This window comes from Chlorocebus sabaeus, chromosome 24 (genome assembly GCF_047675955.1).
Source record: "Chlorocebus sabaeus isolate Y175 chromosome 24, mChlSab1.0.hap1, whole genome shotgun sequence".
Lineage (NCBI taxonomy): Eukaryota > Metazoa > Chordata > Mammalia > Primates > Cercopithecidae > Chlorocebus > Chlorocebus sabaeus.
The window spans coordinates 26,612,576-26,640,138 of record NC_132927.1 but is presented as its reverse complement, the minus strand read 5'-3'; the positions used below and the strand labels follow the sequence as shown (position 1 = coordinate 26,640,138).

The following is a 27,563-nucleotide window of genomic DNA, read 5'->3' as shown; positions in this document are numbered from 1 at the left end:
TCTAAGCTATGAATTTTTGTTGTTGTTAGATGCATTGTGGAAGCAGAAAATTTTGAAGAACGGGTTGCAGTACTAAGTAGAGTTATAGAAATTCTGCAAGTTTTTCAAGATTTGAATAATTTCAATGGCGTATTGGAGATAGTCAGTGCAGTAAATTCAGTGTCAGTATACAGACTAGACCATACCTTTGAGGTAAGTTTTAGACTTAACATTTTCATTTTTCTTAGGGATGATAAAATTAGCATAAAAGAAATTTCATCTGTCATCTATCATTTTTATTAAATTATTTATGAATTCATCGTTGCTTCTTAAACACAGTGATATAAATACATTAGAATATATGTTGATATATTAGTTAATATATGAGTGTGATATATGTGAATCCTAGGCTTATATTAGAAAATATATCAGTATTTTATAAAGAATATGAGACTTACACTGCCGTGTAATGTACTTACCTAAATGTAATGAAGTTCCAAGTGGATTTATTCAATGACACATTGATTGATAGTCTCAAATGATGAAGGATTTTAAATATAAAAATATAAATAATGTCCTAATCACCTTTAGATAGTCCATAATAAAATAATACGGGAAGAACTATTTCAAAAACTTAAATTTGGCCAGGCGTGGTGGCTCACACCTGTAATCCCAGCACTTTAGGAGGCTGAGGCAGGTGGATCACCTGAGCTCAGGAGTTCGAGACCAACCTGGACAACACCGTGAAACCCCGTCTCTACTAAAAATACAAAAATTAACTGGGCATGGTGGTGCACGCCTGTTATCTCAGCTACTCGGGAGGCTGAGACAGGAGAATCACTTGAACTCAGGAGGCGGAATTTGCAGTGAGCTGAGATTGCACCATTACACTCCAGGCTGGGCTACAGAGTGAGACTCTGTCTCAAAAAAAAAAAAACAGTATTTTATTTTTTTAACTATAAAATATGTGTTTAACATGTACTATTGAAAATTCAGGAGATACAGAAAATAGGGAGATATTTTGCATATATATTTTTAATAACAAAATTGAGATTATATTGTACATAGATTTTTATGGCCTTTTTCTCATAAACAGTTTTCTATTTTTGTATTAGCTTATCTTCAAAAACAAGGTTTTAATGGCTTCATGGTTTTCTATGATGGATAAATCATAATTTATTCCAATGGTAGATTGTGGGACAATTATTTCTGATTTTTTTCTGTGATAATTTATCATGGAATATTCACATATGGAAGTCTTTGTAAGAGCTTGATTATTTCAAGAAATAATCTAGGGGTGGAAATCCTGGGTCTGAGTATTTGTATACTTTAAGACTTTTAATACTTTTGCCAAGGTGTTTTGTAGCAGGATACGATAAATGCCCCTTGGTATTATGTACTTTATTAAAAGCTTCTGGCCAGGTGTGGGGGCTCTCACCTGTAATCCCAATACTTTGGGAGGCAGAGACAGGAGGATCACTTGAGCCCAGGAGTTTAAGACCAGTCTAGGCAACATAGGGAGACCCCATCTTTACAAAAAAAAAAAAAAAAAAAAAATTAGCCAGACGTGGTAGCGCATGCCTCTGTGGGGGGCAGAAATTGCATTTTTAAATTGTGTCTTAAAAAATAACTAGTGAGGCTCGGCGCAGTGGCTCACTTGTAATCCTAGCACTTTGGGAGGCCGAGGCAAGTGGATCACCTGAGGTCAGGCTGGTCTTGAACTCCTGGGCTCAGGTGATCTGCCTGCTTTGGCTTCCCAAAGTGTTGGGATTGCAGGTCTGAGCCACTGTACCTGGCCAACCCAGCCTAGTCTTAAGCCACTGCTGGGCACAGTGGCTCACGCCTGTAATCCCAGCGTTTTTGGGAGTCCGAGGTGGGCAGATCGCCTGAGGTCAGGAATTCAATACCAGCCTGGCTAACATGATGAAATCCCGTCTCTACTAAAACTACAAAAATTAGCCAGGCATGGTGGCATGTGCTTGTTTGTAATCCCAGCTACTCAGGAGGCTGAGGCAGGAGTATCACTTGAGCTTGGCAGGTGGAGGTTGCAGTGAGCAGAGATTGCCCCACTGCACTCCAGCCTGGGCAACAGAGTGAAACTTGTTCTCAAAATAAATAAATTAATAACTAGTGAGGTTGAATATGTATTTATTGGGTACTTTATGATTTGTATATTCATTTCCTCTCTCATTTTGGTGGGAGGGTGTTTGCATTTTGTTTATTTATTTATTTTTTTTATTTTTTATTTTTTTTTTCCCTAAAGAGACAAGGTCTTGTTCTGTCACCCAGGCTGGAGTGCTGGTGGCATGATCATAGCCCACTGCAGTCTCGAAGTCCTGGGCTCAAGGGATCGTCCTGTCCCAGCCTCTTGAGTAGCTGGGATTACAAGCATTGCTCAGCTGCATTTTATTCATTTATCTGAATTTTTCATATATTAAAGATATTAAAACTTAGACTGTACATATTTTCTCATTTCTGTTTGTCTTTTATCTGCTTTTTTAATTTAAAAAATGTATAATGCTTTGACATAAGGAAGTTTTATCATTTTTATTTTGTTGCATGTATCAGTCTCTTCATTTATGGTTTCTTCCTTTGCTTTTGCACCTGGAAAAACTATTTTTAACTGAAGGATACCAAGTTAGAAACTCAGCCATGTAAATACTGCCTTTGGGAATGTGCGTTTTTACAGTCTTTCTGGAAAGCAGTCTAACAATATATATTAAAATTAAAAATATGCATACTCTTAGGACCCAGAATTGTAAAGAAATAAATGCACCAGAATACAAAGTTATGTGTACAAAGATACAGTTACTGCAGCATTAGTTGTAGTAGCAGAAACAGGAAACAACCTGAATGTCTATCAATAAGAGAATAATTAAATACATCCTGTTATACCTATATTGTAGAATATTGTTCAGCTGTAGAACAAAGTGAATGGGATATATGTGTATTGTGGAAGAACATTTGTGATATTTTAGTGGGGGAAAAGCTTCAGAATGACTATAACATTATTCCATTTTAGTATAACAAAGCAGAGCAAACCCCAAACCTCTAAATGGAGTTGGATAAGTATTGAGAATAATGTGGGAGGATACATACTCCTCTTTTAACGTTATTTATTTATTTATTTATTTATTTTTAGTGGCTTGTGATTAGAGGGGAATAGAGGAAAAACTGCTTTATATGTATATTTTTCTGTTTGGATGTTCGCATTTTATTGATTTGTATGAACTTTATATATTAAAGGTATTAATATTTAGTCAAATATTATGAAATAGGCCGGGTGCAGTGGCTCATGCCTATAATCCCAACACTTTGGGAGGCTGAAGTGGGTGGATTACATGAGGCCAGGAGTTTGAGACCAGCCTGGCCAACATGATGAAACCCCAACTCTACTAAAAATATAAAAATTACCCAGGCGTGGTGGCATGCACCTGTAATCCCAGCTACTTGGGAGGCTGAGGCAGGAGAATCGCTTGAACCCGGAGGCAGAGGTTCCAGTAAGCTGAGATCGCACCACTGCACTCCAGCCTGTGTGACAGAGCAAGACTCCATCTCAAAAAAAAAAAAAAAAGAAATATTAATCCATTTAATAAATGTGTCATAAATTGAATGCCTATGTATGTGGGCATTTTGTTGGTCTCTCCATTCTATTCCTTTGATCTATTTGATTACTCTTGTGCCAGTGCCACTTGTCTAAACTATCGTAGCTTTATAGTAGTCCTTGATAGAGAAGAGTAGGGCAAATCCTCGCCAATCTTACTGTTTTTCAGGAGGAACCTATTCTTGGCCCTTTATTCTCCTATATAAATTTTAGAATCAATTTAAGCTTCATTTTTAAAATTGACATTTTGATAGGAGTTGCACTGGATCTCTAAATCCAATTAAGATTAGTGAAGAACTGACATTGTTATAGTAAAAAGTCTTTTCAACTATGAACATCGTTTATCTCTTCATTTATTTACTCAGTTAATAAAGTTTTGCGGGGATTTTTTTCTTTTGATAGAAATCGCACACCTCCTTTGCTAGTTTTAGATTAGAATTACTTTGTTTTTAGTAACCTTAGAGATAGGGTCATGCTCTGTCACCCAGTGTGGAGTACAGTGGCATGGTCATAGCTTACTGCAGCCTTCTATTCCCAGGCTCAAGCAATCCTCCTGAGTATTTGGGACTTAGTCTCCTGGGTATTTAGGACTATAGGCACGTGCCACCCTGCTCAGCTAATTTTTAAAATGTTAGGTGGAGATTGGGCATTGCTATGTTGCGCAGAGTGGTTTTGAACTCCTGGCCTCAAATGTTTCTCCCACCCCAGCCTCTCTAAAGTGCTGGGATTACAGGTGTGAGCCACCGCACTTGGCCAGAATAGTTTTTTAAATCACGATTTCTTTATTGATGATATCTAGAAATGCAGTTGGTTTTTGTCTATTGGTTTTATATGTAGCAACATTGCTGATTCTCTCATTAACATTCTATATGTAGATTCATTGGAGCTTCTTCATGGGAAGTCATATCCTCTGTGAATAGTGACAGATTTTTTTCTTTCCAATCCCTAGCTCTTTATTTCTTTTTCTTGTCCATGCTAGCTAGGACTTCTGTATAGTATTGAATAAAAGCTCCAGTGTTGTCCCCTTGGCTTTTTCCTTGATTTAAAAGAAATTGACTGAATGGTTCTCCATCAAGCATAATGTTTGCTTTGGGGTTTACGTGTGTGTGTATATTCTTTCTGAAGTAAAAATTAATTTTCAATAAGAAGATCTAGTAATGAAGTATAAAAGAAATTCTAGTTTACTTCATTTACTAAATTTTTGTTCAAGTCTTCTTGCCTTCCGATAGTTGTCTTCTCCTTACCAAAACCCCAACCCTTAGCCCCAGAAGATATTTCAGTGGAAAAATATTTGAATGTTCAGGGGTTATAATTTTCCTCTTCTACAGCTATGACTTGAAACCCTGGCTAGTCAAAATAACTCACAAGGCATGATGTAGAATTTTTTTTATTGCTTAATCTTCTAATTTATGTGAGTAAATTATGGGTTTTGTATTTATAGATAAAGAGAGGAGAAATCATTTCAGGTAAGTGTACAAAGGAATACCACTCATCTCTTAATTTAAAAAATTGTTTTCCAGATAATTTGCAAAATTTTATAAAATTTAAAGGTTTGCATTTATAAAATACAATTGAATTGCAAACAATTTATACTCAATTTATATATACTTTAAGGCATTGCAGGAAAGAAAAAGGAAAATTTTGGATGAAGCTGTGGAATTAAGTCAAGATCACTTTAAAAAATACCTAGTAAAACTTAAGTCAATCAATCCACCTTGTGTGCCTTTTTTTGGTAAGTTACTAAATATGGGTATATTTTGAGGGTTAGCGTGTGATAGTGTGTGATAGTCTTCAGAGGCACATTATTCTATATCTGAGATCATCTACTTTTATTAGCTCTCTGTATTGATAAATAATAAAACTCTCTATTATCTATAAAATGAAGACTATAATATCTCATAGGGTTGTTATAAATAAGGATTAAAAATATTTTATCTGTACTACCTAATAAGTCTAGCACATAGGACACACTCATTAAATGGTAACTGTTATTTTTATCATAACTATGTCACATCTATAGCATTTACTTTCTCTTTAATTTATTAAAAGCTTTTATGTGATTTTTAAATGTAAAATATTGTTGTGTATGATTGAAATTGAATAATTTAAATCAAATTTTGTCAATTTCAACAATTTTGGTATTTTGGGCCAAATAATTATTTGTTGTGATGGGCTGTCTTGTGCATGGTAGGATCTGTAGCAGCATCCTGACCTCTATTCACTACACTCCAATAGCCCCCGGAGTTGTAACCAAAAATGTCTCTAGATATTCCTAAATATCCCCTGGGGGACGGGTTGAGAACCACCAATTTAAATGAATCAGCAATTATGCATGAAAAAGGGACTAAAAACTTTTTTATTGTTCATGAGTGAGAAGTAATTATTTTTCTGTCTAAATTACAGGCTCTGAAAAAACATAGTTTATAAGCCTATAGACTTATTAACCAAATTTGACTTAAAATTAATTTATTGATTAATAATCACTTAAGATACTTGGCATTAAATATTTATAATCAAATATTAAAACATTTGGTTAGAATAGATTTAACATAACTTGCGCTTGGTGAAATTAGGGTTTAGAAAATCTTAATTTGCCATTTCTTAGATTAGCAACCTTTCTGTTTGTATAAGCCAGTAGCTTTTGTTTTCTTTTTATTTTAAATTATTTCTCTTTAAAAAATTCTTTATGGAGAGTTCATGATTGTTTATCAGAGACTTAACATTTTAGTAGTAGAGTTGCTGAATAGTATATGATGTCTTTCAACTTTACTAGATCAATTTTTTCCCCAAATAATTGATTAAATAAAATTTAAAATAACTTTTCTTTAAATTCTTTTTTTTTTTTTACTAGGAATATATTTAACAAATATTCTGAAGACTGAAGAAGGGAATAATGATTTTTTAAAAAAGAAAGGGAAAGATTTAATCAATTTCAGTAAGAGGAGGAAAGTAGCTGAAATTACTGGAGAAATTCAGCAGTATCAGAATCAGCCTTACTGTTTACGGATAGAACCAGATATGAGGGTAAATATTTTCTTTGCTTATCTTTAAAAGAGAACATGTTAATGGGTACCAAAAAAAAAAAAAAAATAGAATGGATAAGACATACTATTGGATCGCACAACACAGTGATTATAGTCAATAATAACTTAATTGCAGGTTTAAAAGTAACTATACAAGGCCAGGCACCATGGCTCACACCTGTAATCCCAGCACATTGGGAGGCTGAGTCGGGCAGATCGCTTGAGATCAGGAGTTGGAGACCAGCCTGGGCAGCATAGTGAAACCCCATCTCTACTAAAAATACCCAAAAAAATTGGCTGGGCATGGTGCTGGGTGCCTGCAGTCCTAGCTACTCAGGAGTCTGGGGTGGGAGAATCAGTTGAGCCTGGGAGGGGTAGGTTGCAGTGAGCCGATATAGTGCCACTGCACTCCAGCCTGGGTGACAGAGTAAGACTCTGTCTCAAAATAATAATAGTAATAACTATAAGAGTATCAGCTGGGCGTGGTGGCTCACGCCTGTAATCCCAGCACTTTGGGAGACTGAGGTGGGAGGACCACTTGAGGTCAAGAGTTTGAGACCAGCCTGACCAACATGGTGAAACCCCGTCTCTACTAAAAATACAAAAAATTAGCCAGGCATGGTGGCGGGTGCCTGTAATCCCAGCTACTTGGGAGACTGAGGCAGGAGAATCATTTGAACCCAGGAGGTGGAGGCTGCAGTGAGCCGAGATCATGCCACTGGCCTCCAGCCTGGGTGACAGAGGGAGACTCCGTTTCAAAATAAATAAATAAATAAAATAAAAAATAATAACTATAAGAGTATAATTGGATTGTTCATAATACAAAGGATAAATGCTTGAGGGAATGGATACCTCATTCTCCATGATGTGATTATTCTACATTACATGCCTATATCAAAACATCACATACACCCTACAAATATATACACCTACAATATGCCCATGAAAATTAAAAATTTAAAAATTTTAAAAACCATTTTAGATCTTGTGTGACCTATAAGAAATATCATAATTACATGTTATGCTGTTTGTCTTGCTATGAAAATAATAGAAAAAAATCGGTAGATAGCGGGTTAATCATTAGACATTCTACACTATCTGCAGTTGTTAATATTATTACTAAGTACTTTCTTTTGAAAGTATTGCTTCTTTTTGTAGTTGGTTCAAGCTACACCATAAAAAGTGAATGACAAAGTAGAATGATGTCCATGCAGTAAAAAGAAAAATCACTGCTAGATTTGATTGATAGCCATTTTAGATATTTTACATGTAGCAAAATAATATATAATTCATTTCTTCATAAGAACACTGTGTTTAAACAGGAAAAGGGTCAGGAAAGTGGTATATGTATGCCTAGCAGAAGATGATTTTTCTCACATCCTTTCAATTGATGTTCTATTTTGAGCAGTAGTGTGTAATATTGATTCTGTAGTACTACAAAATATGAAATAACCTTGTAAATTAAACTATGATATTATGTTTATGTTAAACAAATGTTATTATATTATACTTACTTGAAATTGGGAGCACATTATAACTATTAACCAGAATAAGTTCACCTGTCACATTTAAAATTGTGCTAAACTTTTTAGGCATAGTCTGCATGCAGATTGGGCATATTGAGTGAAAATATCCACCATTACTTCCATCCTCCTAGATTATGAGATAGTAACTTCTTTGTTCCCAGTTCAAAACAAAGTACCCTAAAGTCCTAAGAAAAAGACCACCTAAAGCATACCATTTATAAAAATGATAGGTTGGGCACAGTGGCTAGCGCCTATAAATCCAGCACTTTGAGAGGCTGAGGTGGGCGAATCACCTGAGGTCAGGAGTTCGAAACCAGCCTGGCCCACATGGTGAAACTCTGTCTCCACTAAAAATACAAAAATTTTCTGGGTGTAGTGGCACGTGCTTGTAATCCCAGCTACTCGGGAGGCTGAGGTGGGAGGATCGCTTGGACCCAGGAGGCAAATGTTGCAGAGAACTGAGATAGTGCCACTGCACTCCAGCCTAGACAACAGAGTGAGACTCCATCTCAAAAAAAAAAAAAAAGAAAAAAAAAAGAAAAAAAAAAAAGATACTTGCTCTTAAAAAAAAAAAAAAAAGAGGCGGGAACCTACTGATGGTGACCTATTTTGTCCCCTCTCACCATTGAACCCGCCCTCTGTGATGCGGGGCTTCAGAGGGCTAAGGAAATACGGCCCCCACAGGAATAATGTTACACTTTAATTCGGTATACTTGAAATAGTACTTTTAGTATTCATATCTCAGAAACATACCTGCTAATTGGTGTTTGTGGTGTGGTCTAGGGTTCCTGCCACCGTTTAAAGCATTTTTGGGAGGAAATGTCTTCTATATGATTGAGTCAAAATAAGTTTAAAATGTAGACAAAGTAGCTATTCACTTTTCAAATCATACTTAAATAAATAATATTTTAAAATAGAGCAAAGGATGAGAATATCAAGAATACTGCTGTTATGACTTTCTGAAATCCTTTAATTACTATTAGCTAATATGATTTAATTTAGCTAACCTGAACATAAGAACACATTGTTTCAGTATTGTTAAAGGAGTAATATAATTTTCTTGAAATTGGCAGAATGCCTGAAAAATGAGAATAATTTTATACTAGAAATTTTAAAGCTCATTTCGCCTACTGCTAAAGCTAAAACCCAGTACCGTTTTAATATATGCTTCTAACCACTTCAAAATTAAATAAAGCTAAATCCAGTAATTTTCTGCTAAGGAATTTTTCAAAGGAAATAATAAAAAATGTGCAGAAAAATTTATATACAGGAGTTAATAAAAATAATTGTTATATAGCAAAAAATTAGAAAGTACCTGTATGGATAACTAGTTATATGGAGATTATTAAATTCTGAAATAGCCATCTGATTAAATACTATAGAGTTAAAATTTGTATTTTGTAAAATAAGCAAACTGGCTGGGTGCAGTGGCTCATACCTGTAATCCCAGCACTTTGGGAGGCCAAGGCGGGCAGATCATCTGAGGTCGGGAGTTCAAGGGCAGCCAGGCTAACACAGTGAAACCCCGTCTCTACTAAAAATACAAAAGTAGCTGGGCATAGTGGTGCACACCTATAATCCCAGCTACTCGGGAGGCTGAGTGAGACTCAAAAAAAAAAAAGCAAACCACATGGAAAAAAGTTAATTGAATATAAACTTCAGAAAGATTAAAATTGATATTCCAGTTTTTCAGGAAAATACATATAAATTATATATATTAATAATTATAAATACATATATACATGCACAGTAAAATCATTGGAAGATAGTCTAATACTTAAATGTAAACAATGATATTTCTGGTTTGTAAGATGACTGTTTCTTTTTATTTTTTTCTCCTTTTTTGGCAGTGCTAAATCACCTAAATTTTCTACGTTAAAACTTAAATTTAAGCTTAAAATATTTTTTGATAAAGGCAGAATTTTTAAAATTTTATTTATTAGGTTTTTTTTAAGAGGAGAGGTCTCACTATATTGCCCAGGCTGGTCTCAAATTCCTGGGCTTAAGCAGTCCCCCGGCCTCAGCCTCCCAAACTGCTAGGATTACAGGTGTAAGCCACATGACTTGGCTCAGATAAAAACATTTTTTATACTAGAAGTTAGCACAGATAGGTTTAAGTTTATAATCATTCTTTTTCTTTTTTGTTTTTGAGATAGAGTCTCACTCTTGTTGCCCAGGCTGGAGTGCAATGGCATGATCTCGGCTCACCTCAACCTCCGCCTCCTGGGTTCAAGCGATTTTCCTGTCTCAGCCTCCTGAGTAGCTGGGATTACAGCCATGCGCTACCAGGCCCAGCTAATTTTGTATTTTTAGTAGAGATGGGGTTTCTCCCTGTTGGTCAGGCTGGTCTCGAACTCCTGACCTCAGGTGATCCACTCACCTCGGCCTCCCAAAGTGGTGCGATTACAGGTGTGAGCCACCGTGCCCAGCCTATAATCATTCTTGAAATTACTTTTAAAGTAATTTAAATGACTACTTTTAAAGTAAAAGAAATTTCCAGAATAATTATAAATGATCAAGAATGATCTATAAATTGGATTAACAGACCTTAATCTAATTTATCTCCACTTTTTTTCTGATTATCAAAACTTCATTGTGGATTATAACCATAATTTTGTTCTAAACATTTTTGGTAGCTTTCTGGTGATGATCATTTGTTACAATGAGTAGGAATAAAGTTTCCTAAGGAATAAGTAGTGCTACTACTGAGCCATTAAAATGGTAATAAATGAAAACTCATATTCTTAATAGAACTTTAAGACTAGAATAACTTCCACAGAAATTATATAATCTTATTCAGAAGTAAAGAGATTGGAATAAGCAACACTTGTGAACTTTTCAGATATTGTGATCTCTTAATGTGTTAATTTTTTAGCATTAAATAATGAAGTAATTTTCAGCAAAAAATTTTAATGAGATCTTATTTTAATAAGATCTAAAATATATACTTATTATATATGCACTTGTGATATTTAATTTCAGAGATTCTTTGAAAACCTTAACCCCATGGGAAATGCGTCTGAAAAAGAGTTTACAGATTATTTGTTCAACAAGTCACTAGAAATTGAACCTCGAAACTGCAAACAGCCACCTCGATTTGTAAGTCTTTTATAATTTTGGAAGCAAGTGTTCTGTTTTTAAAAATATTATTTTCAATGTTTAACAACCTGTTATCTTAAAAATGTAATTGAATGGCTGTTCATAGGTGTTTTGTTTGCAGTAATATACTATTTCTAAAATTACATATACTGTGGGGGAAATGTCAGCCTTTTGATAAAATCTGGTTTATGCCTTGTCTTAGTACTGCTTATTTATGTGTCTACTTTTGATCTCTCCTAAAATAATACAAAAAGGTGTGAGAAAGTGAGAACTTAATAGGTAGCTGAATGGAACAAAAAAAATGAAAAGACCTGGGAAGGAGTAAGCAAATATATTTTGGTTCTTGTGACTTGATATGACTTCTGCCATTTGGGCTCCATGGTCCATAGTTGCCTCTGGAACCCACCTCTGTCACTAGAATTTGATGCTACTGTTTCCAGTTACTGCAGGAGTTTGCAGTGGCAACAGAATTAGTAGAAGACAAATTCTAAATAGCTAAAAGTGAAGCAAGATATAGAAGGAAATAAAAACACAAACCAACTTTGAGTGAAGCAGGAAGTCAGGTAGTTTCATGATATCTCATCTTCACAATTGTGTGATATATGAGGGGACTTCAAAAAGTTCATAGAGGCCGGGCGTGGTGGCTCACGCCTGTAATCCCTGTCTCTACCAAAAATACAAAAAAAATTTGCCAGGCATGGTGGTGCACGCCTGTGGGGCGGAGGTTGCAGTGAGCCAAGATCACTCCACTTCACTCCAACCTGGGTGACAGAGTGAGACCCCATATAAAAAAAAAAAAAAAAGAAAAGAAAAGAATGAAAAAAAGTTCATGAAAACATGGAATGAAAAGATAAATTTTTTGATGGAATTAAAAAATAAACATAAAAATATAAAGTTTATTTTCCAACATAAGCTTCATCAAGTTCAGGACACTTTTGTAAGTGCTAATACCAACCCTTTTGTCCATCCCCAAAAAGCTAAAGATCCTGGGAATTTAACCATGTCAATGCAGTCTCTTTTACATTATTAACTGAAGAAAAACAGTTGCCCTTTAATTTTTTTTTATAATTAGGAAACACAAAAAAGTCAGAAGGAGCCAAGCCAAGATTGTAAGTGAATGCCTAATGATCTCCCATCAAAACTCTCAAAGAATTGCCCTGGTTTAATGAAAGGGATGAGCAGGGTCGTTGTGGTGGAGAAGGTCTCTTTGGTGAAGCTCTCCTGGTTGTTTTTCTGCAAAAGCTTTGGCTAGCTTTCTCAAAAGAGTCCCATAGTAAGCAGATGTTATTGTTCTTTGACCCTCTACAAAGTCAACAAGAAAAATGCCTTGAGCATCCTAAAAAACTGTTGCCATGACCTTTGTTTTGTTTTTGTTCTTGTTTTTGTTTTGTTTTCTTGAGACAGAGTCTTGCTCTGTCGCCCAGGCTGGACTACAGTGGTGCAATCTCGACTCACTGTCACCTCCACCTCCCAGGTTCAAACAATTCTACTGCCTCGGCCTCCCAAGTAACTGGGATAACATATGTGTGCCACCATGCGTGGCTAATTTTTGTATTTTTAGTAGAGATGAGGTTTCACCATGTTGGCCAGGCATGTCTTGAACTCCTGACCTCAAGTGATCCACCTGTCTCGACCTCCCAAAGTGATGGGATTAGAGGTGTGAGCCACCATGCATGGCCTTTTTTTTTAAAAAAAAAAAAAAAAGGAGACAGAGTCTTGCTATATTGCCCAGGCTGGTCTCAAACCCCTGGCCTTAAATGATCCTCCTGCCTCAGCCTCCCAAGGTGCTAGGATTATAGGCATGAGCCATGGTGCTTGGTCAACCTTTGCTCTTGACTGATTTGGTTTTGCTTTGACTGGACCACTTCCACCTCTTGGTAGCCATTGCTTGGATTGTGCTTTGTCTTCAGGATGATACTGGGAAGCCATGTTTCATTTCCTGTTAACAGTTTTTCAAAGAAATGCTTCAGGGTCTTGATCCCACTTACTTAACATTTCTGTTGAAAGCTCTGCTCTTGTCTGCAGCTGATCTGGGTGCAATGGTTTTGCCATCCATCTAGTGGAAAGTTTGCTCAACTTTAATTTTTCAGTCAGAATTGTGTAAGCTGAACCAGTTGAGATATCTGTGGTGTTGGCTATTGTTTCTGTTGTTCATCATCAGTCCTCTTCAATTAGAGCAGGAATTAGATTAATTTTTTCCTCAGAAATTGATGTTGATGATCTGCCACCATTGGCTTTATCTTCCATATCATCTCATCCCTTGTTAAAATAAGTTATCAATTTGTAAACGGCTGATTTCTTTGAGGCATTGTCCCCATAAACTTTTCATAAAATATTAGTGATTTCACCATTCTTCCACCCAAGCATCATCGTAAATTTGATATTTGTTCTTGCTTCAATTTTGGCAGAATTCATGTTCCTCTGATAGGGATTCTTTACAAACTGATGTGTTATCCTTATTAGTATCTCAAACTAGGTACTGTTCAGACATGTTATAATAAGTTAGTATGAGTTTATTTTTTGATGGAAAAAAATGAAAGTCATACATAGTTATTTCATAATAGACATTTGCCATGCAGTTTTTGAAAACCCGTCGTAGATCTTACTCTCATTTTACAAAGGAAAATGGTGAGATTCCAAGGGGTTAAATAAATTTTTCAAGGCTGCAAAGCTAGATATTGGCACAGTTGAGATCTTAACTCAAGTTTTCTGATCTGAGTTCGGTGTTTTTTATTCGATTACTCCTGCCAGAACTTGAAAAATGGGACAGAGGTGAGGGTGGGGGACAATGATAGGAATTTTCTCCAAAGATTATTAAAGCACCAATGTAGAGGTTGATCATTTAGTATAGGAAGAGGAAAAAAATTATCTTTTTTTTTCTGAAGCATGTAGCATGTTTCATAAATTATGTTCCCAGTAAATGTTTGTAAAATTTATATAGATATTTTCAAAGAGAAGTTTAGGTTCGTATGTTTTAGGAGCAAAATGTGATTTTCACATAAATTTTCAAGAATTTTTTTTCTGCAGCGCTGAAAAGAGACTTACTTATATTCAAATTCATTTTAAAATTAAGCCAGTCAAATCCAGAAGATTCTACTAGAATGATACAGGCTGTCATTGCAGGCTGAAGGACTGCACGCTTAAGAACTGTATGCTTAAGAACTAATAAGACTAATAAGGTAGCTCTAAGTCACAGAAACAAAGTGCTGTCTATGCAAATTTGTGACATTAATCATGTTTGCTTTTCCCAGCCTAGAAAATCAACTTTCTCCTTGAAATCTCCTGGAATAAGGCCTAACACAGGCCGACATGGCTCTACCTCAGGTACTTTACGAGGTCACCCAACACCATTAGAAAGAGAACCATGTAAAATAAGCTTTAGTCGGATTGCTGAAACTGAGCTGGAATCAACAGTGTCAGCACCAACTTCTCCAAATACACCATCTACTCCACCAGTATCTGCTTCTTCAGACCTTAGTGTATTTTTAGATGTGGATCTCAACAGCTCCTGTGGTAAGTATTTGATGTAAACCATTTGGTAAAAAAGGAATCCTGTGTCTCAGATAATTCTTATCATTTTAATTAGGGAACTATAGAATCTTTTGCAAACTATGTTAGTGTGAAAAGCTACATCTAAATGTGAAAATAGTGATTAATACAAGAAGTAAAGCATAATTTGTGCATTGTTGATGCATATTATCTTCTAATTTATTCATTCAACAAAGATTTATTCAGTACCTTTTGGGTCCCGCTACCAGTCTAAAGGGAGCAATAGATGATGAGTAAGAAAACAAATAGAGATAGAGGGGGAACCACTTATTGCTAAGAAGAAAAACCATTCTAGGTACAGAAGGTTCTGGGTTAATTTTTTAAAAAACTAACATGGCAAAAGATTATGATAAAATTCTGCACTATGTATTACATATTATTTATGGAAACAATTAAAAAATAATACCATACATGTTACCTTCCTTTTCAAATTAATTTTTCTTATTCCAATAGGCAGCAATAGCATCTTTGCTCCAGTGCTTTTGCCACATTCAAGTAAGTAAGATTTAAGTTGATTCTAATGAAATGACTGTAAAGATAATAATCTGGTTGATTAAATTTATATTTCTTTTGGGTTTTGGCAATATTAAAGAATAAGAAAAGTTATAAATAAATTTAATTATTTGCTTACAACTGTGTACTACTTAAGCTTCACTATAGTTTATTTTCATCATTTTTTATGATCTGTTCTAAGGGCTGTATGGCCTTAAAGAAATTACTTACCTTCCCCACACTTGTTAAGGATCAAATGAAATAACTATATAGAACACCTAGCCCAGCACGGTGGCTCACGTCTGTAGTCCCAGCACTTCGGGAGGCCAAGTCAGGCAGATCATGAGGTCATGAGTTCAAGACCAGCCTGGCCAACATAGTGAAACCCCATCTCTACTAAAAAATTACAAAAATTAGCTGGGTATGGTGGCTCACACCTGTAGTCCCAGCTACTTGGGAGGTTGAGGCAGGAGAATTGCTTGAACCCAAGAGGCAGAGGTTGTGGTGAGCCGAGATCAGGCCACTGCACTCCAGCCTGGGCAACGGAGTGAGACTCCATCTCAAAAAAAAAAAGAACACCTAAAATACTGCTTGGCATAGAAGGAATAGTAATTTCATGTCAGTTGTCTTTCTTCCTTAACCTTTTCAAATCATTTTTCCCTGGGAATAATATACTAAATGTTTATCAGGTTCCCAGGATATCCTCAATCACTTATTTTTTTAACATCATCATATTTAATTAAAGCAGTATTTTTAGTACTAGTCTATCATTCCTAATTATTTCATAATTTACAACTTTTAATGCTGTTAACTTTCTCTCTGTGGTCATTTGTTTAAAACAAAACCCAAAAATGAACACAGCACCTTTGGGTATAATTCTCCCAATCTGGAGAACATCTGCTCCGAGCATAGTAAAATACATAGTAGCAAAGTTCCCTATCTTATGAGAAAAATAAGGTTAGTCTTTTAAATGTTTAATTTTATATTTAATTTTAGTTTAAAAAAATTTTATCTGGCCATGTAGTGGCTCATACCTGTAATCCCAGCACTTTGGGAGGCTGAGGCAGGATCACTTGAGGCCAGGGCAACATAGCAATTCAAGACTAGCCTGGGCAACATAGCAAGACCCTGTCCTCCCTACCAAAAAAAATTTTTATCCAAGTGACGTATTAATAGAATTTAAAAGGGAAATAACGCGGAAACACTTAAAATGAAATTAACAATGGTTCTCTACCTCAAGTCTCCCCACTCCTTTTCTCCAAGGACACTTCCACATTTGTAAATGATGTTTTTATATTCTCTCTTGAGTCATTAATTTTAGACAATGTTTACTGATCTCCTGTTATGATGGATGAGAATTTCATGCTCTACCCTGTCTATACTTACCACATTTGGGGCAAGTATTCACTGCTATGCTTCCTTTCTTGTATAGCTCTGTTTCCTGGAGTTAATAATTGCCTCAGTGTTTAGGTTTGTTTGTGTGTTTGTTTAGGTTTGTTTGTATGTTTGTTTAGCACCTTTCCACGCCCTTTCATAGCAGTTTTCCATAAAGTCAGGCCAATCAGGGAACCTAACAGGGTTCTCCCTTTTCTTTTCTTTCCTTTTCCCTTTCCCTTCTTTCTTTCCTGGAATCTTCCGTCCTGGTGCCTTTTTGTCCCCCTGCTCCAGTTTGGACTGGTTGCTACTCAGGTGTTGACCCTGCTGTCATCCTAGAACTTTCTTTCATTGTCATCGTAGAAGTTCCCTTTGCCTCCCTCCTGTGTTGGATCCTTGTTTTTCGATTCCTCATCTTCTTTCTTGATATGCTCCCTGATTTTGATAGGAGTAGCTCCTTTAGTAGCTACGTGAGAAAAGATAATACATAAGACCTAAACTTTTTAAGTTCCTGTGTATATGGAAACCCGTACACCTTTTTTTGTTTGTTTTCTTTTGTGGAAGCCTATTATACATTTAATTGTTAATAGTTTAGCTGGATATAGAATGTAAAAAGCAATTTGACTCAGAATCTTGAAGGCATTTTCCTCCATGGTCTTCTACCTTTCATAATTCCTGCTGAAAAGTCTAATACTATTCATTTATTCACTCAGTACATAATTTTTAAATGCCTGATATGTGCAGGCACTATTCTAGGTGTGAGAGTGATAGCAGTGAATGAAATAGACAAATATCTTTCTCTCAATGACCCTACAGTTTCATCAATCTTTTTTTTTTTTTCCTAATACCTAGAGCATACCTACAGTAGCAGAGGGACCCAAATATACAGAACCTTAAATGAAATAGAAGTTTATTCCTCACAATAGCCAGACCAAGTAGGAAACTCTGCTCCACTGGGTTTTTCAGCTAAGCAGGGCAATTCAGAATTCTCAAGATATGACTTCCATCTCTGTCTTGAGTACCTGCTGTAGTTGTTACCATTTTTTGGCTAGCAGGACGATGGAGGGCAAGGAGCTTTGTTATAAAAACATGATCTGGGCCAGGTGCAGTGGCTCACACCTGTAATCCCAGCACTTTGGGAGGCCGAGGCGGACAGATCACCTGAGGTCAGGAGTTTGAGACCAGCCTGACCAACATGGTGAAATGCCATCTCTACTAAAAATACAAAAATTAGCTGGGCATAGTGTCATGCACCTGTAGTCCCAGCTACTCAGGAGGCTGAGACAGGATAATTGCTTGAACCAGGGAGGTGGAGGTTTCAGTGATCAAAGATCGTGTCATTGCACTCCAGCCTGGGGCGACAGAGAGACTCCGTCTCAAAAAAAGAAAGATAAGATCTGGGAGTTGCATATATCACTTTTGCTGTCTTCCTAAAACTTAGTCATGCAGACCTTCTTAGCTACAAAGGAGGCTAAGAAATGTCTCTAACTCAGAAGCCATTTGCCTTGCCAAAATTCGTGGGATCCTATTACTAAAAGGAAAAAGGGAAAGGTGTACTGGGAAGCAGCAGGCTCTGCCACACTATGTTGAAGAAACTTTTAAGGCATTCTCTTTATTCTTAATAATCTACAGCTTCACAGTGAACTGCTTTGATGTGGGGGTTTTTTTGTTTTTGTTTTTTGTTTTCATTTTGCCATCTACTTAATGAGCCCTTTAAATTTAGGGATTCGAGTATTTGATTTCCAGAAAATGTTTCCTATTGCTTTGGTAATAATTTTTCCCCCAGCATATTCTCTGACTCCTTTTGTGGAGCTCCTTTTTCTTATTCTCATACATCCTAGATTGGTCCTCCAATTTTCTTGTCTTTTATTACCTCTTGTCCATCTCTTTGTCTTCTTGTTCTGTTTTCTGGAAGATTTCCTCACTTTATCTTTGAGCTTTTCTACTTATTTTTTTCATCTGTCATAATTTTGAATTTCTAAGAATTCTCAGTTCCCTCTGATCATGCCTTTTTTAAATAGCATCCTATTCTAATTTCATGGATGCACTGTCTTCTCCTATCTCTCTTAGGATAATAATTATAGTATTTTTAAATTTTATTTTTAATTGACAGATAATTGTATATGTTTCTAGGGTACAATCTGATGTTTTGATACATGTGTACATTGTGGAATGATCAAATCAGCTAAGTCTCATATCCAGTGGCTGGACAGGGTTGTACCGGGAAAGGGGGGAGACTTTGGTCAATGGATGCAAAGTTTCAGTGACTATAGTTAATACTAATATATATTTCTGAATAGATAAAAGAGAAGATTTTAAATGTTCTCACCACAAAGAAATGATGAATATTTGAGATGATGGGTAATTATAGTATTTTTGAAAAAAAAATTGTTTTGTTTCTGGTGTCTCTTTTCTGACCTTCTTTCTTGTATTAGTTGTAGTCTCTTGTCTTTCATATTGGAGGCTTTCCTTTCTTGTCTGGTAGTATTTCTGTTCATATTTTCGAATGAGGGGGTAACTGATGGGAAGTGCTATATCTATATCCATGGGCACTTATTGACTTGTGGGTTTCACTGTAGAGTGATGGAATGATAACTTTTTACTTAGGAAATCCCCAAATGTTAGAATCTATAGGCATCTTCTCTAGGAATGTTTAGTTTCTCTAAAGAAGGATCTTTGAATCTTCTGCCTGGGGCAGTCTCGCCATGTAGTATGGATATCTGTGTTTTCAGCTCAGACTAGTATCCCAAGTCTGGGGTTTAGATTCTCCAGAGAATAAAACTGCCAGTCTCCTACAGAGGTGGGAATGAGGTCATTGCCTGACCTTACTAGGTAGGGGAGAGGAGAATGGGGTTCTAACTGCCCCTTATCCAGACTTAACCTTTAAGTCTTCTGTTTTCATGCACATGCTTTCCTTTGTACCAAATGCCTTTAGCTCCTGAATCCTTATTTGGTTCTGTGGGGGCAGATTTGCTGCTGTTTGTCAGTATCACTCTCTGCAGATATTTGGGTTTCATCTTCCTCCATCTGTCTCCATATACATTATAATCTACCTTCATGAATTAAAGCTTCAGCTTCAGGTATTTCCTGGCTTTATTTAAGTTTATTGATATTTCTTATTTTTCTTGTTGTTCTGTGGTGGAGATGTCATTACACTGTCTATTAGTTTCTTAATACTGCCATCACAAAGCACCACAAACTGAGTAGCTTAAAAGAGCAAAAATGTATTATCCCACAGTTCTGAAGGCCAGAAATCCAAAATCAAGATGTTGGCAGGGCCATGTTGACTCTGAAACTTGGAGAAGAGAATCCTTCCTTGCGTCTTCTAGCTTGTGGCATTTGCTGGCAATCCTTGGCATCTCCTGATTTGTAGATGCATCACTTCAATCTTTGCCTCCATTGTCATATGGCTGTCTTGTCGCGGAATGTTTCTTTATTTCTTCTCCTCTTCTTAAAAAGACACTGGTCATGTCATACTGGATTTGGACCCATTTTAATGACCTCATCCTAACTTCATTACATCTGCAAAGACTATATTCCAAATAAGGTCACAATTATAGGTACTAGGTTATGGGACTTCATCATATCTTTTGGGGGAACACAGTTCAACCCATAACACTGCCATTGGAGAAGTAAGAATTCTGGACGTTATTTGGAATGATAGTAAAATACGTTTTCCATATAAGAAAATTTTACATTTTGAAATTTAATAGAAAATTGAGAATAACTGCATAAATTCTGGATATTCTAAAATAAATCCCCAAAGAAAGAAATAAAATATTTATAGTAAGTGTGAAAAGTACTCAGATGAAATGAGAAAAAAGGCAAGACTCCATTCACAATGAACATGGGTACTTCACATCAAAGGAAGTATATCTTGTAAGGAACATAGATAATTATAGATAGTTCAGCATCATTAGAAATCCGAAGAATTTTACACAATGGTGAGTTGCCATTTTAGTCTTTTGAATTAATGTGTTTTTTCATTTGTTTTTTTTGTTGTTGTTTGTTCGTTTGTTTTTGTTTGTTTTTTATTGTGAGCAAGCCTATGGTAAAAGGTACATTACTTATCCCCATGTAAACTGGTATATTAGTATAACCCTTTTGGAAAGCAATCTGAATACAACGTATCAAACCATAAAGATGTTCACACCCTCTGATGTTACTGATTCAGCAGATAATTGAATACTTAGTTTGTACCAGCTACTCTGCTAAGCACAAGAGATTCAGTGGCAAACAAGAAAGACAAAGCTTCTGCCTTTATTTATACAAAATACCCAATAAATATTTGGAAAAAGCCACATTCATGAAGATTCATCCCACTCTCTTGTCTTTTCTTCCACTTCACTTGTCGCTCCTTGGTCTCTCTTGCTGGTTCCTCCTCACCTTCCCAAACTGTTGACATCGGAGGGCCTTAGGACTCAGTTTCTGGACCTCTTCTCACTCACTTGGTTGTTCAGTCTTGTATCATTTACATGATGATAATTCCCAAGTTTTTATCTCTAGCCAGAATCTCTCTTCTGACTTCTAGACTCATATATTTAATGACCCATTTAATATCTCCAGTTGGATATCTTTATAGGAATCTCAAACTTAACCTCTCTGAAACTGAGCTTCTTCTTATCCCCTCCAAAGTTGTTCCTCTCACTGCATCCTCATCTCAATTCTAATTACAAGCATCTAGTTCCTTAGGCTAAAAATACTATAATAGAAGTATCTTTTATTTCTCTTCCTTTCTCACACCCCAAATGTGACCTATCAACAAATCTTGACTACTCTCAAAATATATCCAGAATCTAACAATTTTTCACCATCTCCACTGCTGCCACCCTGGTCCAAGCCACCATAACTTTTACCTCGTTTATTACAGTAAGCATCCTAACTTCTTATCTTCTCCACTTTAGTATGTTTTTAGTATAGCATGCGGTGGCTCACCCCTGTAATCCCAGCACTTTGGGAGACTGAGGTGGGTGATCACCTGAGGTTGGGAGTTCGAGACCAGCCTGGCCAACATGGTGAAACCCTGTCTCTACTAACAATACAAAAATTAGCTGGGCCTGGTTGCAGGCGCCTGTAATCCCGGCTACTTGGGAGGCTGAAGCAGGAGAATTGCTTGAACCTGGGAGGCAGAGGTTGCAGTGAGCCGAGATCACACCATTGCTCTCCAGCCTGGGTGACAAGAGTGAAACGCCATCTCAAAAAAAAAAAAAAAAAAAAAAGCCCTCTGGCGGCTCTCCATCTCACTCAAGAGTGAAAGCCGGTTCCTTTAAAGAACCCACAGGCCCTACACAGTTTGGGTTTGTTTAATCTGTCAGACCTCATCACTTATTTTCCCCTTCAGTCAGTCTGCCTTAACATAATAGACACATTATTGCATCAATGCTTTGCTCTTGCCATTCCTGCTACTTATAATACTCTTCAGCCATTTGGCCTCACAGCCTGCTCCCTTACCGCCTTCAGGTTGTGTTACCTTAGTGAAGCCTTCCCTAATCACCCTATTTATATTGCTCCCCTCACACCTCTTTCTATACCCCTTTCCAACCAAATATTTCTTCTCATAATTTATAGGTATTATGCTTGTACTTATCTTTCCCTAACCTAGATTAGAAGTTCCATAAGGACATGAATTTTTGCATTTTGTTCACGGTTATATTGCTAGTGCTTCAGACAGTGTATGACAGTATTAGCAGGTGCCCAATAACTGTTGAATTGAATGATGGATGAATGAATGAATGAATGGCAGAAAATTAGAATTAACTTAGATAGATAACTAACATTATAGAAATTGTTTAGTAAATTCTACTATATTCACCAGTTTGGAATAACTGCAGGCACTAAAAAAGTTCATAAAAACTGTAGTCTTATAGGGAAATGCACTTGATAGAAAATTAAATTGCATTCACACTTCAGCAAGGGTTATTGATTGCCTACTATGGAGAAATATACTAGTTAAGTGGTGACTGTAGAGTCAGACCCAGATTCAAAACTCTCATAGCTTTCCCATCATTCACATATCATCTGCTTCCATGAATGTGTGCATCTGTTACCACCTAAGACTGGCTTAAACAATAAGAAAACACTCAGACATACTTGGAAGCCTAGAGGAAGGCTGCTTTAAGACTGGTTGATTCAGTGACTCGATGATGTAATTAAAGACCAGGGTTCTTTTTGACTCTTCATTGTTTTGTCCAGATTATCAGCTTGATCTAAAGCTGTTTTTCCTCAAAATCATAACTGGCAAGAGCAGTAAAGGTTGTGTGCTTATTTGTTCAGTCAAATTATATATAGAGAGAAGTACAGACAAGACAGTATGACAATGCTTTTCCAAAAAGGAGCAAGGAACTTCCTTTCCATTAGCCCCCAGAAAATCTCCTTTTAAATTTCACTGGTCTGAATTAGGTCACATGCCTACAGTTAAACTCATCACTCTGGCTAAAGGAATGGGATTACTCTGATTGATTTATACTAATTAGGCCCCATCCCTGGAGCTAAGGGGTCAGGTTCGCTTTCCCTAAAAAAATGGCTACTTGCATGAAAGAGAGGTAGATAAAAATCTGATCATGTTAAGAAAGTGAGTCCCATGCCTACTCCTTGGCTTGAATTGGGGTGCCCTGGGCAGGATTGGCCAACTAAACCAAATGGGACAGATGTAGCACTACCGAGAGGAGTTCTCCCAAAGACCGCACAAACAATGCTGGCAGGTCTGAGGAACATCGTCTGCCTAACCTTCCCTCACCATCTGCCAACCTCATAAGCATACCTTTTGTATCAGCTGTTTCCCCCTGAGCCAACAGGATGCCCTCCTCCCCCCCCCCCCGCCCCCCGCCCAGAGGTAACTGCAGAGCCACATGATCAGGATAGCAATTTTTGACACAGAATAATTAGTTTGACATATCTACTTGGATGTCTCATAAGCAGTTCAGTTAGAGTGTTTAAGGTTAAACTCATCAACTTCTTTCCCAGTTAGCTCCTGTGTTCCCGATCTCAGTATAATGAAAAATATGACATAGTTACTGCCTTTGTAACAGCAGTGTGAATATAGAGAGATCAAATGGGAAGTTGAACTATAGAAAAAGTAAAAATGAAGATAGTAATTATTATATGTCTGGTTGATCTGTTTAGGGGTATTTTCCTGTCATCATTTTGTAAATTTCCTTTAATGTGATTATATAACGTGTACATTATCAATGAGAGACTTGCAAAGACAAAGAGTTATGTGATGTAACACTACCTTATGGGCTCCTATATGGAGGGTTTTATTACCTGTGTGGTGATGGGCCCAATCGTAGCTGCTTCAAAAATATATGGTCTCTGATTAGGATGGTCTTTCTTTGGAAGTTACTACAGTATATCTAGACATGTTTTGATTTGTGAAAGACTTTTCAGGGAGCAGAATCTCATTAATCATAATTAAATGGTATACCTTCATTTAGCTAAAGTACCCATCATGCCCCAGGCACTGTGGTAGGTGCTAGAGATACAGAAATAAATACACACTGCCCTCAGAAAGCTTACAATTTAATGGGAAAGATAGATAAACCAATAGTCGATAGTCTGACAAATGCCATAGTAGAAGTATCGACCAGAAGCTGTGATAAAGGTTTATCTTATAATTATACTGTGAATTGTGGTTAAACTAGTCTTTTTCTCCCCCAGAGTCTTTCTTTAGTTCATGTGGTAGTTTACATAAACTAAGTGAAGAGCCCCTGATTCCTCCTCCTCTTCCTCCTCGAAAAAAGTTTGATCATGATGCTTCAAATTCCAAGGTAATCAACAGGACTTTACTCCAACTTATTCAAAGTTGTGAATCTTCAAAATAATGCCCGGTGTTATAAAGAGTCTGTGAATTATACTTTGGCTACCATTTATGGTTTTTCAACATTTGGGTTGTTATATTTGAAAAATACTTTTAGTTGTTTAATCCTTATAAAAACCTTTTCTAAATAAGAGGCTGGGCCAGGCACGGTGTCTCATGCCTGTAATCCCAGCACTTTGGGAGGACGAGGCGGGTAGATCACCTGAGATCAGGAGTTCAAGACCAGCCTGGTCAACATGATGAAACCCCATCTCTACTAAAAATACAAAAAATTAGCTGGGTGTGGTGGCAGGTGCCTCTGATTCCAGCTACTAGGGAGGCTGAGGCAGGAGAAGCGCTTGAACCTGGGAGGTGGAGGTTGCAGTGAGCCAGGATTGTGCCACTGCACTCCAGCCTGGGCAACAATTGCAAAACTCTGTCTCAAAAAAAAAAAAAAAAAAAACACTGGTTGGGAGACTGAGGCAGGCAGATCACCTGAAGTCAGGAGTTCAAGACCAGCCTAGCCAATATGGTGAAACCCTGTCTCTACTAAAAATACAAAAATTAGCCGGACATGGTGGTGGGCACCTGTAACCCCAGCTACTCAGGAGGCTAAGGCAGGAGAATCACTTGAACCTGGGAGGTGGAGGTAGGTTGCAGTGAGCCAAGATTGCACCATAGCACTCCAGCCTAGGCGACAGAACAAGACTCCATCTCAAAAACTAAAAATGAAAAAGAGGCTGGAAGTACATTTTCTTTCTGGTACAGGTGGAAAAAACCTTTAGTAGTATTCCAAGCATTCTTCAAACTTTCAACTAATGCTTCTCAAAATTTTAAGGGTGCATCAGAATTACCTAAAAGGCTTGGTAAAATCAGATTGTGGAGCCCCACCTCCAGAGTTTCTGATTCAGTAGGTCTAGGATGGGGCCCAAGAATTTGCTTTTCTAACAAGTTCCCTACTGTTACTGATGCTGTTGGTCCCTGGATCACACTTTGAGATCTACTGCTCTAAGCTTCATTGGAGAAAGGAGCAGTAGATGCCCAGTAAGCAGAAGCTAGACATTAAAATCCTCTTGACATCATGTCCTTTCATGTCTATAAAGCAATAAATTGTCACTTACCTATTATTATAATTAAAATACATAAATTTCTGAAATGTATACACAAAGCAAGATAAAGAGTTATGTTCTAAGACAAATTAAAACATCTCACATATAAAAATATTAAACTCAGCCCTGAATTAAACTAGGAGCACTCATAATCTGATAATTAACCCAGATTAGTTTATTTTGAGCCTCTGAATTTAACTTGATACATAAAAATTTTTCAGACTTAAAATTTTTAAAAATTTTTCAGGAGAATAGATGTATAATTTAATTACTTTTTTTTTTTTTGAGGGAAATATGAAATCTGATGATGATCCTCCTGCTATTCCACCGAGACAGCCTCCTCCTCCCAAGGTAAAACCCAGAGTTCCTGTTCCTACTGGTGCATTTGATGGGCCTCTGCATAGTCCACCTCCACCACCACCAAGAGATCCTCTTCCTGATACCCCTCCACCGGTTCCCCTTCGGCCTCCAGAACACTTTATAAACTGTCCATTTAATCTTCAGCCACCTCCACTGGGGCATCTTCACAGAGATTCAGACTGGCTCAGAGACATTAGTACGTGTCCAAATTCGCCAAGCACTCCTCCTAGCACACCCTCTCCAAGGGTGCCACGTCGATGCTATGTGCTCAGTTCTAGTCAGAATAATCTTGCTCATCCTCCAGCTCCCCCTGTTCCACCAAGGCAGAATTCAAGCCCTCATCTGCCAAAACTGCCACCAAAGACTTACAAACGGGAGCTTTCGCACCCCCCATTGTACAGACTGCCTTTGCTAGAAAATGCAGAAACTCCCCAATGACCTTAGCCATATGTAGTCATTGACACTGGAATGGTATTTGTAAAGTTTTTTTTAATTTATTCAAAAAAAGACATAGTATTTTAGTACTTTTTACAAATAATGCTCTTACAAAAATGCTACTGATCAAATAAGCTTTTAAGAATTGGAAAAATAAAAATACAAAAGTCCTTCACCATTATCCTCAGGTGATCAGTAGCATTGCCTTGTCTTGGATCCTCAGTGCTGCCAAAAGGCCAGTATAAAGAATTTATATTTGCACTGTAAACTCTGCAAAAATATGGTTTAAAGTGACATGATTGCACTGAAAAGGGATAGTGCTTTTGTGAAATTTTTCAAATTTGAGTAATAGATGCCTTTTTAAGGCAGTGAATTTACACAAATATGGGAGGGGTATATGGTGTTACTGATTTTTAAACCTCTTTGACCATCTTCTAGTTTTTACTTCTAGTTTTTACATCTAGGAGAATTGTGAATAACACCAACTGTTCTTAAACTCTTTAATTCCATGTCTTAAATGCCGGTATTTGCTGCTGAAGACAAAAATGAAAAGTAGGATGAAAATAATAGAATGGCACTGTAAGTGTTTATTATTTTGTCAAAATGTAATCAAAGACTACATAACCCAATGATGGAGGTAAAAAGGGCATGTATCTCATTCAGATGTGCCTTTTGTTTTTGCAGACTATGATGTCTTTAGCTAATGAATTGCCTATTATGGAAAACAGTTAATATGCCATGTATGTACAGTTTTGTTTATATTGTATATTTAAAGATACTGCTAATAACCTATATAAATTTAAGTGACTTGAGGCCTATAATACAATCTGCTACTTTACTAATTCATAAATTCAAAAAAAATTCTATGGCATAGGAACCAACTGCCTTGTCTTCAACACCTAGTAACTTTCTCTATAAATCTCGTGTTAACTGAAATTTTTTTTAAAATATATTTTTTAGATTGGTAATATTTAAACCAGCAAATACTTAAAGCTTTATTAAATGTTTTAATCAGATAAGTGAGTAAAACTTTTATTTGCCATTTGGATGCCTTTGTTCAAAGTGATAAAGAGTGTTTTGCTGATAGTGCTGTAGCAGCAGTTGTAAAGTAGCCAAAAGCCACACTGTTTATTTACTGGTCTGTGGCCTTTTACTGTGCTTTGTATCAGAGTTCTTAACAAGATTAATAAATCACCCCAGTCTTAATTTTTAAAAGAC

The 27,563-nt window shown here is 36.7% G+C and overlaps 1 protein-coding gene across 2 annotated transcripts in view; it reads left to right on the top strand.

The window, feature by feature from the left end:
* Positions 1-27,561, top strand: part of SOS2 (SOS Ras/Rho guanine nucleotide exchange factor 2) — a 114,004-nt gene extending 86,443 nt beyond the window's left edge. Inside the window, exons 16-23 of one of the 2 annotated variants that reach the window (XM_007986629.3) lie at positions 30-192; positions 5,198-5,315; positions 6,435-6,607; positions 11,115-11,231; positions 14,483-14,744; positions 15,234-15,275; positions 24,303-24,412; positions 25,839-27,561. In XM_007986629.3, the coding sequence (XP_007984820.1) occupies positions 30-192; positions 5,198-5,315; positions 6,435-6,607; positions 11,115-11,231; positions 14,483-14,744; positions 15,234-15,275; positions 24,303-24,412; positions 25,839-26,348 (1,495 nt within the window). In that variant the 3' untranslated portion in view covers positions 26,349-27,561. The remainder of the gene's footprint in view (positions 1-29; positions 193-5,197; positions 5,316-6,434; positions 6,608-11,114; positions 11,232-14,482; positions 14,745-15,233; positions 15,276-24,302; positions 24,413-25,838) is intronic. The other variant, XM_007986631.3, reaches the window with a different exon arrangement.
* Positions 27,562-27,563: the final 2 nt, after the last annotated feature.